The sequence below is a fragment of the Castor canadensis genome, chromosome 10 (genome assembly GCF_047511655.1).
Source record: "Castor canadensis chromosome 10, mCasCan1.hap1v2, whole genome shotgun sequence".
In the NCBI taxonomy this organism is placed as follows: Eukaryota; Metazoa; Chordata; class Mammalia; order Rodentia; family Castoridae; genus Castor; species Castor canadensis.
The window spans coordinates 126,833,230-126,848,282 of NC_133395.1; the positions used below are offsets into that span (position 1 = coordinate 126,833,230).

Here is a 15,053-nt window from a genome sequence, read left to right on the forward strand (position 1 = left end):
TATGGCTGTGATGTCGGGCTGACATAATGCAGGTAGGCTGACCATGGTCTTTTATTAGAGGCCATTGCTTTACTTCTGCAGTTGCCAGGAACGGCAGCAGAGCACAGGGATGGCAGCAAAACCAACCAGGGCAGCATGAGTCACTCTTTCTTGTCACTGTAATACTAAGGAGGCCAACAGCACCTGGACAGTGATCTGTGTGGATTCATCAGTTCATGTACAAGCAAAAACGTACTGAATGCTTACGCTTCAGTCAAGACAACCAGCTTCAAAATAAAATCTTAAATGAAAAATAGTGTACCATATTTAAGTCTAGAACACTCAAATCTGATAGACTATAATCCTTTAATAAGCAGTGCATTACTGATTTCTTTTTATCCAAAGCAGACATGTTTACTGAAGATAACTCTGAAACAAAGAAGATGTTGCCAGCTCTAGAACAGTTCCAGGTCCTCACAAGTACCTGAAATGGGTTGCACTTACTTTCCGAGGCTTCACCTTATCTTGTAAATCATACTGGCCGATTCCTTTATAGCTGATTCCAAGCCACCAAGGAAGTCCTTGTTTATCCTAGAAGATGGAAAACCATGAGAACCAAGACCTAATTGTTAAGTCTTCTAGAGGTGAAGCAGTATTTACCAATTTCCTTTCTGAACAAGTATCAACAGGTCAAAGCAAAGTTGTCTTGGTAAACAAAACTCTACTTAGAAACTTAACTTGTTAAAATGTTATCTTATGTTTCTTCAAATAAGTTATATAAGTCAAAAGAGACCAATACTTTTAACACCATCAAAAAGAAGCATTATTGCTTTGATTAAATATTTAGACAGAACAAATAAAATCTAAGCAATTCAACCAGGAATGAATCCAGTACAAAGTTAGTTATCCATTAAAAAAAAAAAAAAGAATGAAAACTCTTTGTTCTCTCAATTAGTAACCAGATATAAAGGGGAGGGAAGTTTCCAAAGAATTATAACCATGAGAAAAGTAGTTCCAAATCCTAATGTTTATAATACAATTAACAATGAACATGGGAACATCCAAAAAACAAAACAAAACCCTTGTGCAGAACAGTATAACTCAATACCAGGATGTGTGAATAATCATTTTGAGGAGAGGACAAATATATTTTTTCATAAATTTATGTTTTCAGTCTTGCCAAAGGAAAGGACCTTGACATAGTAAAGGAAAATTTATGCTTAGACGTTACCTACACGCAAATCAGAATTAGTAGAAACTAAAATTACATTGGTGCGTATTTTTAATAAGGGTGTTCTCACCATGCAAGCATGCATATTTCCCCATATCTTCAATGATAAAGACGTCAATGTCATAACACCAAAAGTCACTCAAGAATGGATTAATTATAAAATTTTTCCTCTTTCAAACAAGACTCCCTTCTTAACGCTTTATCTGTTACATTTTACCATATATATTTTAGTCAACTTCTTCCTGCTTATGAACAAAGTGAAAATCCTATGCAAATATCACACACACTGCATGATTCTCATATAGAACTATCAAATGAAGACCTAGTGGCACCAAAGAAATGAACAAGTAGAAAGCAACGATCAGCAAAGGTGGGTGTTCCAAGGAGACGTTCTAGGCTTGGGGTATAGCTAGCTAGCACATGATTAGCTTGAGACCCTGGGTTCGATCCCAGAACAAAGAAAAAAAAAGAAATAAGAAATAATGACCCCAATATCTTAAGACCAAGAGAGGCCTTAGGAAAACATCTGAATGTATTAAATATTCTGAAAAAGTAACATGCTTTTTATCTGTTAAAAATGACAAGATAAAATCCGGGTTTAAAATTCGAAGATTTTCAATCCTATGCAAAATGCTGCCATTGCTAGACAGAGTTTACATATGTTCGCATATTGCTGTATGTGACTTCAGAAACTCGGTATTATTCAGTAACTCTCAGAAAGTATCATGGGCATTAGGAAAGCTTTGTAATGTTAAAACTATTTACCTTCACCGCATAATAATGGACTCCATAAGTTGGCAGAGCTTCTACTATTTTCATATACCTACAGAAAATAGACAAACATTATAACCTCATTACAACGGGTAAAGGGCCCTGTTGGGAAAAGTGACTTAAGGAAATACATCGTGTCTCTACTTTCCTCAAACTGTGACGAATGTCTTTCACTCAAGTACAAATAGAATAAACTTTTACAGGTAGTAATGAGTTTATACCTCATCCAAACGTTACAATGTTTCTAACAGAAGTTCAAGTTCAAAAAGTCACAGGAAAGGTTACTTTCTGCCCCTGAAGATATCTATGACTCAGAAAGACACTGTAGGAAAAATTTAAACTGCAAACATTTTTAAAGTAAGTGCATAATGATACAAGCAATAGTAATCAACTTTTGGGTCATATTTACAATAAGTAAATTTAAAAAAGCATTTTTCTATGTTTTGATTGTGATCGAGCTTGCAAATATGTAAACATTTGTCACAATTCTTAGAAATATGTACTTTAAAAGGCACACCCCCCCAAAAAAAATATGAGAATGATGCCACCATTTGCTAGTTTAGTTCAAGAAGTATTTATTGTACACCTTTAAGGCTTTGGAATGGACTGAACTGTGTAAGATTTCCCTCTGCCCCAAGGAACTGAGGCTCCTATTTAATTTGGGTGGGCTTTTTAATGACATTCTGATGATCAATTTCTCTGAACACTGTAATCAATAACTTGATAATTGTTAAAGTAAATGTCCTACATGTAAATGAATTTAAGAGGTTAAGTAAAAGTGCCAAGGTCATCAGCAATTAAACCAGGATTCCAACAAAGTGACTTGGACTTCACAGACCAGTTTTAACAATGAAGTTGAACAGTTTCTTATTAGGGGCCATATCACAATGATCAAGACAGGTAAAAGACTGCACTTAAGCAAGGATGCTTTGTAATCTACTCAGTAACCTAACTAAACTCCTAGTCCTTATATGTCCTATGTTATACCCAGCAATTTTGTTTTATTTCAACTTACAATAGCAATAATGCACTTAAAACTGCTTTTAAATTTTTAGAAGCTTAATGTATTAAGTGAACAGTTCTTGATAATTTAGTGGTAACTCTACAAGTCAAAACATACAGATGTACTCCTATAATCAGCATTGGGAAGCAGAAGCAGGAGAACTTAAGAGTTCAAAGCCAGCCCAGGCAACATGGTAAGTTCCAGGCCAGCCTGTGCTCTACAGTGAGATCCTGTCTCAAAACAAAGGGAAAACCCAAAACAAAACCAACTCTCCTTTCCCCAAGAAATACATCATTCTGGGTTGTTTTGGTACCTAGAACAGGTACCAAACAGGTAAGAAACAGGTTATCTAACACTGACACATTGTCTGCTCCACCCAAAGTAGAATTCCACATTGAATTTCCAGCTTTTCTTTCAAAGTATCAGAGGATCTTGAATCTGAACTCTGAAGTTAAGTTCCCTTGTCCCTGCCCAGGGTGAAAACTCTACTTCACTGAAGTCCTCGTCCGCTCCCTATTGCCCTATGTCTGGACTACATTTCCCCTTTTTTGTTACCTGCCTAACACTGATCGGCATCTGAGCTGGTGACAGCAACCTATAGAATGACCCAAGACATTTTCTATTTCATGGTAAGATATTTATAAGTAGAAGAAAACAATACCCCAAAACTACTCAACAAAAATAATTTCTAATGATTTCTTTAAATAGAAACTAAAATTGTATCTAAGAAAAAGGAAATTAAGATACTTACTGAACCACAGCTTGGCCCCGAGTCAGACCTTTGATTTTCAAATAATGCTCAATGACTCTGTCCTCACTGTAAAATGGGGCAATAAGAAGAGTGGTGACATATGGTTTTCTGAGATTCGGACTCCATTTCCGGCTTCTCCAGAAGCTACAGGAAACTTAGAGGGACAGCCCTCACCAGGTTGGTTGGGCAACAGAGTGGGATCAAGTGTTGTTCCTTTAAGGCCTACCGTCCTGGCTTTGGTTAAAAAGGGAGGTCAGCAAGCATTAATACTAAAGACTTTCACCTTGAATTACTCAGAAAGATTTAAAAGTATTCAAACTGCTTGGAGCCAGTGTGCAATCTGAAATACTGTTGTATTACCACTTGTGGATACACGGTATTAGGAGAAAACCCTTCATTACTGTCCAGTAAGTGGACACTTAAACTGAAGTTCAGCAGCCTTTGATCTCAGTCCACTGCCTCACCGTACTTTTAACAGTCCGCTTCTCTGGTCATATCTCAATGTAACCTAAAAGACTAAATATTTCTATCTCTATATGACTAGTAATCAGCCTTTCTAAAAGAAAAAAAAAGAAACTATCATTTAACAATGATTTATTTAGAAGATTCTAGACTCAGGATGCAATGAAGCCTCTGACTCAATTTCACTGTACATTTGAGAAATATATTCCAATTGTCATATTAAAGCGATCAAAGTTGAATATTTTACAATTTTTATTTTGTAACTTTCAGTGGAAAGGAATGACGTGGGGACTGAATTCATGGAGACTATGTTTAAAGGGAATACAAAAATTCAAAAGAAAACAGGAATTTTCCAGCAAAAAAAAATGTGGAGTGGAAAACTAGTACTCTGGATTCATTAAAATACAAACAACTAGCTGGGGCATCAAGGTTCAGGTGGTACAGTGGCTGCCTAGCAAGGATGAGGCCCTAGTTCAAACCCCAATACTGCCCAAAACCAACCAACCAATCAAACAAACAAGTAAAACAACTCAAAATGTACACTGATACCTGGATATAGAGAAAATCTTTGGTCATTAAGAAAACCTCTGATCTAGGGGATCTGTACTTTATGACATTAATGTTCTGCTGGATTAAGGCTGCATCACACACACAGGTTGATCATATGCTCACCCTATAAGCACATGCTACAGACATTTTGCACATTTCAAGGAAAGGGCATGGGCTGGAGAGCTAGCTCAGTGGCTGAGTGTTTGCCTAGCATGCCTGAAGTTCAATCCACAGTATAGCAAAAAAAAAAAAAAAGGTAGGGCACACAGCTGCTCTTTACAATTGACCTCAAGATGTGTCTTGGTGTAGTGCTCTCCAGTGAACTTTGATCTTGATCCATTCACTGAAAGAATCAGGGTCTCCCTGTGGTTGCTCTGATACAAGCAATGGATGGTTTGTTGTTTTCTTTACTTGTATTGCTTTTAATTTCCTGATAAGTGCACAGTACTCAATGGAGACCATGACTACAGGCCAGGTGTTCTCTTGACTTACCAGTAAGCAAGTGACGGATGCTCCTGCAGGGTTTTGGTTGGAAAGACAGGCAGTGTCTTCAAATCTTTCCTGGCATTTTCATCACTAAAATGAAACACAATATGTTTTATTACATGATTTGCAGACTCCCAGAGCAGAGGCTGAGAACACTGACATGAACACTCTTGACTGCATTCTCATCCCTTTTGCTTCCACCCCCAGCTACAAATGAAAGCACTGACAAGTTTTGAAATTCATCACTTATGCATTTTTATACTCATTTCCCTAGGGTTTGCCCCGATGTGAATCATGATACCAAAGAAGATGAACCAAACATTGGACCCAGGATGAGTTAGCTCCCAAAGCATTCACTCAGCCTCATTGATCAAATAAGCCCTACATTCAGATCTAACTGGGGATCCAAACATGGCCTCCAGATAGGTTTTGTTTGGACCACGTTCTGCTATGTTGTTTTAGAAGTTGCTCAATCCTGTTTCTTTGTCAGTTTAAATGCTTCTCCTTCAGTACCTTGGGTAGGTCTGCTTTCTGGTTCTATCACCAAGTTTCCTAACCATGCTGCAGACCAAAAAGTGAACCCACTGAGCAGACTACACATAACCTCACTGTCTTTTCATAAGAATAGGCAATGAGAGTGTCACCTAGCTTGGAGACACTGTGATTTGTAGCTGTCAATGGTACATCTCAAAACCAGGGTTGTGGCCCTTCCTAAAGGTAAAAGATTTAGCTTTCTGAATTACTACAGGAAATAAAAAGTCACTTGGCTCATGTTCTTATATAAGAATAAATCTCTCTATTCATTTGAAATCTGAGCAGTAAGGCTTAATCATGCTGACAATCTTGGGAAACTGGTTTGGACTTCCGGAAAATCAAAATATACTACAATCCACCTTATTCACATTAAAGGTCAACTGTCAACTCCCAGGATTAATATTTATTTTTCTTAATAATTTATTTTATGCTCTGCCCTTCAAAGCCTTTTTTTTTTTTTGGCAGTACTAGGATTGAACCCAGAGCTTCAGGCATGCTAGTAAGTACTCTACTAACTGAGCTACATCTCCAGCCTTTAGTGTTTTTTGGGTTTTTGGTGGTGGTGGTTTGTTTGTTTGTTTTTGAGACAGTATCTCTATATAACCAGACTGGTCTTAAACTTATTCTGTAGCCCAGGTTAGTCTTGAGTTCAAGATCCTTCTGCCTCCATCTCCCAAGTGCTGGTACGTACTGCCACATCTGTCGAGGACAACAATTTTTGCTGTTCAATCATCATCACGACCACATGTATGTTGTTGTACTTTGGATCCTGGTGAATCCAGTCTAGTGTGCACTTAGGGCTTTGTATTATAATTAATTTCTTTGGAAGTCAAGACCTCAGTAGGTGAGAAGTTGCTATTTATAGCAAATGTCCTTATTCATTTAACAAATGAGTATATCTCCCATGCCAAAATTGTAGAACTGAGTGTCATATGATGGAGTTACTTTTAACTTACACAAATGCAGTCAGACGAAAGACAGGAATGGGGGAAAGTGAGTGAGAAATTTATCCATCATTCTCTTCAATAAACTTATAGTTGAGAGCAGATAGGATGAGAATACTTGAAGCTTTTGCCTTTTAAGATGGTTTTGGTCCTGTGTCCCACAAAGCACAAGCATCTCACAACACAGATTTTTCTAGCATTCAAACATTTCATGGGTAACTGCCAGACACAAGCAAATTCTCTATTTGGAGTCCAAACAGAGAAATGGCTATGCATTTCAAATGGAGAAAAATACTGCCTGTGTTGCGAGTTTTGAAGAAAACCTTATTCTTCATCATGTCACATTGCCAAGAATTTTCAAGAATAATTTTCACTCTAGACAATTAGAACTTACTCCAGTTATGTATGCACTGGTAGAGTGACTCAAGCAGTAAGAGTGCCTGCCTTGCAAACGTGAGACCCTGAGTTCAAACTCCAGTGGCACAAAAGAAAAAAAAAAAAAGTGATATTTGTATCACCTACCCCTGCTGTAAGATGTGGTGTAATTTGTCTAGAAATGCTAGCTGAATAAATCAATAAATTACCAGAAGCTAATCATGAGCTAGCATCCTAAATAACAATGATACTCATTTATTAAGCTCTTATTTGCACTAATCAATCACCAAGAAACAACTAAAATCTGCATAAACAGGAAAGTGGTAGGGATCATTTGAGGGAGAGTTTAAACTAGTTTAAAGAAGTAAACAAGACAGGCCTCAGTGGCTCATGCCTGTAATTCTACTCAGGAAGCAAGAGATCAGAGGATTGAGGTTCAAAACTAGCCCCAGGCAAATAATTTGGGAGACCATATATGAAAATACCCATCACAAAACAAGGGCTGTGGCATGGCAGTAAGAGCACCTGCCTAGCAAGTATATAGCCCTGAGTTCAAGCCTCACTACCTCTGAAAAACAAAAAGAAAGAGAAGAAAAGTAAACAATTGATTGGCCTTGCTCAGCTGTAGGTTCTACATCCATGGATTCAATTAACTGCAGATTGGAAATACGAAGGGCTGAATCCGTACTCAACACATACTGGCTTCTTTTTTTTTTTCCATCTTTCGGTACTGGGGTACTTTCTTTTGAACTGAGGGCCTCATGCTTGCTAGGCAGGCATTCTACCACTTGAGCTACTCCACCAACCCTCCAACAGCTGTTCAGAATGGAGGTGCCTCAGTGCTGAGCCAAGAGGTTAGAACTTACTGACCACAGACTGAGTGCACAGAGTGTTAGAAACACTGGCACATTATTCCAGAGGGTTGATTCCCATCATTTGCAGAGTTTGGACCAAACAGGATTTCACGTTTGAGCAGATAGCCAGTAGCTGAGTGATTATCTGCTCACTCTCCCGGGGAATTTGTCTGGAGTCTGAGCCTGAATAGATCCATGGAACTTGTAGGGGAAGCCAGGTCTGGTTTGAGTAGATCCATGGAACTTGTAGGGGAAGCCAGGTCTGGTTTCAGCACAGACTCCCCCTTAGCAGTCCTCCAGCTGGCTGGACAGGCAGCACCATTTAGATGAACCAAGCTCAACCTCAGAGTCGAGGGTGACAGCCTGAAAGTGGCTGGGGATGGGAGTGGGCCTCCATCAGAACATCTCTGCCTTTCACTGGCAATAAATGCACTCCTCCGTCTAGACACTCCTGACCCTAATGGCAATGAGTATGTTATTTTAAAGATGCATTTGACCAGAACTGTAATGGAGGACTGGTTTCTTCAGGTCCCAGCTGGAGGGAATGCCCATAAATCTCCATCACTTGTTACCTCTTAGTGACCAAACCAGCCATTGCTTTTCTCTATCATTGCAGCAGGTTCAGATGTCACCATGAACTTGCCTGCATTTTGTCTGATTCTCTAGGCTGAGGGCTGCTCTCAGGCATTCCAGATTCTTATTTCCATAGTTTTCCAGAAGTTGCCCTGACCCTCCATTTAGCCGCTACAACTGTTTTTTTAGGCGATGGTTCCTTTGGGTGTTCACAGCCCCCTTCCACAGGCTGAGTTTTTCTTCACTCACCTCTCAAAAGCCCTGTAGGAATCTGCCATCCACCCTCATTTTTGAGAAGGCCACATGGTTGGCAAAACCAAAGCCACGCTTGTGTGCTGGAGCACTTGTGTGGAAAAAGCCACCCCCAGCAAATGTGTGCACCTGCTTGTGGCTAATTGCAAGCTTGCTCACAGCAACAATCAGCCACCTGCCATTCGGAGGCTGGAGTGGAAGGGAGTGTCGGGCAATTAGCTAACTGCACTTGTCAGCAGAAAGCCAGACCATTGCTATCCAAGCTTGGTGTGGGGCATCCCTAGGTTTCTAGGGCAGCCAAACAAAAAAGCAGCCTTTAAACTTCAGTTGTCTTATCAGTGCCAAAGTTCTTCCTTCTCTGAAACCCAAAGCACAGGTTCATAAAGAGAGTATGTTAAAAATAAACCACATGAATATGTCTGTGCAAATATTTTGCAAGACCCTGACGGAGTGGCTCAAGTGGTAGGGCGCCTGCCTGCAAGCATGAGGCCCTGAGTTCAAACTCCAGTAAAGCTCCTCCCCGCCCCGCCCCCCCCACAAAAGTTTCCTTGGGACTGGAGTTCTTTTTTCATCTACACAGAAATAATTCAAAACCCCTACTTCAGAAAAACATATATGTGGATGCAAAACAGCATTAGTGAAGGGCCTGTTTGAACAGTTAGACAGCCTCAGATGTCTGAAACCTGTACTAGAAACGGGTGGTACCCTCCAAGTTCAACTGTAATGAAGGAATGGGAGAGGGCTAGTGATCGTAGCAGTTAGAAAAGTGTACCGAATGTCTGGCAAATGGATGTCACAGGTGACAACTAGACTACTAAGCCATCTGACCTGGATCCAGTGTTTAAGGAAGACGGCTCACCTAAACATGGAATTATTAAAAGGATCGTCATTCTTATTTGTAAACACTAATTTCATTGACTAGCCTACAGATATTGATCAACACCCATGTGCAATTGAAGGTAGCGTCTACCTGTTTGCTTAGAGCAGTTTTTTTTACTGGTCAGATTGCCTTCAAGTTACCCTATGTTAAAAAAAAAAAAAAATGTTCCCCTCAGTAATTCATGGAACTTGACCTTCAGTGGTCAAGCCATTCAAGTTTAGCCATCTAGCTTATTATCTGCTTGACTTAATTAGGAATTTCTAACAGTGAGCTTCTCTTTGCTAATTCCTAGGTAAAATGATACTGAAAGTAACCAAATGTGGTGGTACACTCTTCGAATGCCAGCACTCAGGAGCCTGAGGCAGGCAGATCATGAGTTCAAGACCAGCCTGAGCTACATAGCAAGATCCTGTTTCAAAAACAAAATAAAACAAAAAGTATTGTAGGTGCCAAATACAAGGTCATAGACAGTCCTTGACTTACAATGGCTCAACTTATGATGGCCTGATTTATAATTTTCCAACTTGGCATGGTGTGCAAGTGATTTACATTCAGTAGAAACCGTATTCCAAAATTTTGAGTTTTAACTTTTTCCAGGGCTAGCAATATGTGGTCAGAGCCTCTCTTGTGACACTGGGTAGTAGCCGTGAGTCACAGCTCCTAGCTGGCCATGTCATCAACATAGAAAACAAAGCTAGAACATTTGGTAGGTTAGGCATATTCGATACATTACTTTTAACTTACAATTACTTATAAAGATATTACCCTATCCTCAGTCAAGGGGCATCTCTCTTCGTACCCTGACTACCACCAGCAGCGATAGGTGAGAACTTGTTAGAAATGCAGGCTCACTGGCCACCAGTGGCTCACTTCTGTAATCTTAACTACTTAGGAGGCTGACATTAGGAGGGTCTTAGCTATTTAGGAGGCTGAAATCAGGAGGATCTTGGTTTGAGGCCAGTTGGGCAAAAAAAAAAAAAGTTCTTGAGATCCCATCTCAAAAGAAAAAAGCTGGGCACAGTGGTGTGTCTGTCATCCCAGGGCATATGGGAAGCTGAAATCGGAAGGATCGAGGTTTGAGGACAGCTCTGGGCAAAAAAGTTTGTGAGACTCATCTCAAGGGGAAAGAACGGGACATGGTGGTGTGTGCCTGTCATCCCAGTTCTTGTGGGAAACTTAACAGAGGAGGATTGCAGCTGAGGCTGGCCTGGACAAAAAGCAAAACCCTATCTCCAAAATAATCAGAGCAAAAGGGGCTGGTGGTATGGCTCAAGTGGTAGATGCCTGCCTAACAAATGCAAAGACATAAATTCGAGCCCCAGTACTACCACCAAAAGAAAAAAAACCTCAGGTTCTACTCCAGACCAACTGAACCAGAAAGGCAGAGGGCAGGGCCCAGCAATCCTCACTTAATGGTTCAAGAGCCACTGCAACAGAAACACAGACTTTCAACATAGAGATGGAAAATGGGAGTGATAGGCCGGGAGGCTGGCCTAAACCTTTTGGGTGGATGGTAGAAAAGGTCAGTTTCAGGAGACTCTAGGTGACCTAACAGTGATGCAACACGATGCTGTCATTTAATCCCCCATGAGAAGTGTCTGTACAGGACAACAGCTCACCCTCCTCGGCTATTAGAGGTGGCAGAGACTGGGACAAAGCCTTTCTCTATAGACATGTTATGTTTATCATCACTGACATCCCTAATTCACAGATGTGAAAACTGAGGTTTAAGAGATTAAAGAATTTAAACTCCCAGGAGGAAGCAGAAAACCTCATTCCGAGTTAACCCTTTTGTCTCAGTACTCCAGGGTTCCACAAAGAGGGGACAGAAAATAAGGAAGACACAGGGAGTGCTAGGGGAAGATAGGCCACCTTCACGGGAGACTTCAGAATTCCTACTTCTGGGGCCTCTGATTAATTCCATTAGAAAGTGTGGTTCTTGGGTGGTGACTTTTACTTTAAACTGGATTAACCTAACCTGGATTGATTGATTGCATAAAGGATCCTTTTTTTCCTTTGAAAGGCACACATGTTTGATATGCATTGAATAAGAATGACCAAGACCTAAATAAATGAGGTCACAAATTAATAATGAACACATTCAGAAAGTGCTGTTGCTACATATTTTATAGATAAGGTGAAGATTTTAAAAGATGATAATTTTTAAAATATGAAATTTTACATAAAATTTAATTCACTGAAAACCAAAAATTTAATTTGTTGAAAACCAAATTAACATAACTGATGCAAGATAAAAATGTGCATAAGAGATCTGAATACAGATAACAAGACTTAATATGTTATCTTATCACTCAGTATTTTTTTTTTTTTTTTTTTTTTGCTGTACTGGGGTTTGAACTCAGGGCTTACACCTTGAGCCATTCAACCAGCCCTTTTTGGTGATGGGTTTTTTCGAGATAGGGTCTCATGAATTATTTGCCCAGGCTGGCTTTGAACTTTGATCTTCCTGATCTCTGCCTCCTGAGTAGTTAGGATCACAAGCATGTGTCACCAGTGCCTGGGTTCTTTTCTTTTTGGCAGTACTAGGGTTTGAACTCCTGGCTTCACACTTACTAGGCAGATGCTCTACCACTTGAGCCATTCCATCAGGCCTATCACTCAGTAGTTCTTGAACCAAACCAAACCAAACAAAAGCTACAGTTTATTGTCTTCTAGAAGCACAAACAAACACATCAAATTTAGTGGATTTTTTTTCAATGTTTTTAAATGAGTTACAAAACTACACCCATTATTTTCAGTAATATCTTCAAACAGGGAGTCCAAACTCCTTCCAGTGAGAAGCCCAATACCTTCCTAAAGATTTCTCAAACTACAAAAAAAACCCCCAAAAACCAAAAAACAAAAAAAGATTTCTCAAACTACAAAAGTGATTCCTGATGCCTAACTTTTTCTACAGGTGCCAAAGACTCACGGTAAGAAACAAGCAAACAAACCCCTCATGGTAAGATCTCTTCACATCTGAGCTACGTATCTCTTACTGCTCAGGGTTACCAAGACCCGGGATGGGATGGAGAGAGTAGGAAGTAAACTGACACTTTCATTTGCAGTTAATCCTACTCAAAAGCAGAAAGCCTGGGGCTCAAGTTCATTGAACATCTAATGCCACTCCCAATTACTGCAAATAGTTTAGAAACGAAGCTTGTAGATGGAACTAATTTCACAACAGCTAAAATAATGTGCTGTCCTCACCACATTGTGTGCTTCTCCAGACCAAAATTTTAAAAGAGCAGCCCGAACCAAGTAGGTAAGTAAGGTGAATTCATTGGGTCTGACAACATCTGAGTTCACAGATGGAGGAAACAAGGACCAGTGGTGTTTGAAGACTTACCAAGCCCCTGTAGTAGCTGGTAATAGGTCCAAAAGATCAGAAGTTTGATCTGGGGATGACTCTGGGCTCAGGCACCAGGGTGGGAAGAGGAAAAAGAAGAGGACAGAATTCTGGGAGGAGAAGAGAAGAAGGGAGGGGCCAGGAAAAACCCAACAGTTGGAGTCACACCTGGCCCCTCCTCCCCTCCCAAACCACAGGTCTTTCCATTATTGGAATTTCCTCCCCACCCCATTTCAACATTTCTTGATCAAATCAGGTTGTAGCTATTTACAGAGTGCAAATCGAGAACTGAAAGAATTACATAAGCCATTCTTGCCCCCCAACTACTTCTTAGAAAGGCGGGGCTCCCCTTTCATTTGACAGTAAGACCCCTTCACAAGGCTTCAGGTGTGAGCATGCATTCCTAGGCTGCCTCTTATCCCTAGCTCCCTAGGACCTCTCAGTAACTCCTTCATAGGAAAGTTGAAATCATTCTTTTGGCTTCAAAGGGGACCATCCTGGGCACTTGCTGTGTACAGGTGCTCAGCATTGTACGTATATGAACTCACCTTGTCCTCATACCAGTCAAGATGTAAGTGCTATTTCTAACTTGCAGATAAGGAAACTGAGATCTAAAAAGCTCTCTCTGCTGGGTGTGGTGGCACATACCTGTAATACCAGCACTTGGGAGGCTGAGATAATAGTGAGATCTATCCCAAGAGAAAAAAAATAGAAGGAAAGAAGGAAGGAAGGAAGGAAGGAAGGAAGGAAAAGAAAGAGCTGCTTACAGGTCCACTATCCTACCAGAGCTGGTGCATGGATGACTGACCAGGACACTCTGTGAACAAATCAAAAAGTAACCAAGCAGCCCCAGAACTGTGATTTGCAGTAATAAGGTTTGGGAATAAGAATGGAGTTAATCCCAAATTCCCTGAGTTGTCAGAATAAATATTTAGACATACTCATATTTTTAAAAATATGTTATTTATCTGAAATTCACATTTAACTCAGCATCTTATATTTTTATTTGTTAAATCTTGCAACCCTAAAGGTTTGTAATAAACCACAGAGGAAAAGAACGCTGGAAGCAATTTGCCAAGTTTCATGTTGTGAGCACTTTCAGGATTGGTTTGACAGACTCTTAGAGTCTATGGTAACTGGTGGAAGTTAGCCTGGAAACCGCCTCTTCCAACATTCTGATCAATCCATGTAGTTCACGTCAGACCCTTCCTCTCCCAGCCCTCTACCTCAGGAAAGTACTGGAACCTGTGGTGTCCTCTCAGCTGGAATTCCTCTGCCCTTACATTTCTGTCGATGGTCAGATTTGTAATGTGGATAAAATTACTCTGCCCATCTGCATGCTTGATGGGGATCAACTGTCAAGTTATTTTTTTTAAGTCTAAAGAATTTTGAATAAGAATGAAAATGTGATGAGAGATTTTTCTAAGCATTAGCCAGCTTGCTGAAGACTCTGATCATTTCTCTTCTGAACCTCCAACTCTCTTAATACCTGGTAGAAGAAAGTCTACAAGAATGATTTAGGCGGAGGGGCAGGTTAACATGAAAATGTATAAATATTTAAAAATATTTGGGGCTGGTGGAATGGCTCAAGTGGGTAGAGGGCCTGCCTAGCAAATGTGAAGCTCTAATTTCAAATGTCAGTACCACAAAAATAAATTAATTAATTTAAAAAGTAAAAGTATTTTATTTCTTATCAAATCAATAGGGACACAAAGTAGAATGATGTTTGCCAGGGATCCGAGGAAGGAGAAGCAGAGAGCTGTTTAACGGTATAGCGTATGGAGTTTCAATTTTGCAAAATGAAAGAGGTTTGGAGGTTGGTTGCACAGCACTGTGAATATACTTAACATTATCAACCTGTATTCTTAAAAATGGTGGAGATGGTAAATTTTAAAAATTTTAGGCCTTGCTCGCTTATACCTGTAATCCTAGCTACTTGGGAGGGTGAGATTGGGAGGATTGAGGTTCAAAGCCAGCCTAGGCAAATAGTTCATGAGACCCTATCTCAAAAAAAATCCATCACAAAAAAGGGCTGGTGTAGTGGCTCGAGGTGTAGCCCC

At 40.0% G+C, this 15,053-nt stretch overlaps 1 protein-coding gene across 5 annotated transcripts in view; it reads right to left on the bottom strand.

The window, feature by feature from the left end:
• Positions 1-15,053, bottom strand: part of Frmd4b (FERM domain containing 4B) — a 310,928-nt gene that overhangs the window by 37,223 nt on the left and 258,652 nt on the right. For all 5 annotated transcript variants that reach the window (XM_074044207.1, XM_020171320.2, XM_020171322.2 and 2 more), the window contains 4 exons: positions 5,239-5,322; positions 3,736-3,801; positions 1,976-2,033; positions 484-570 (listed from right to left, as the gene is read on the bottom strand). In XM_074044207.1, coding sequence (XP_073900308.1) covers positions 484-570; positions 1,976-2,033; positions 3,736-3,801; positions 5,239-5,322 — 295 coding nt within the window. The remainder of the gene's footprint in view (positions 1-483; positions 571-1,975; positions 2,034-3,735; positions 3,802-5,238; positions 5,323-15,053) is intronic.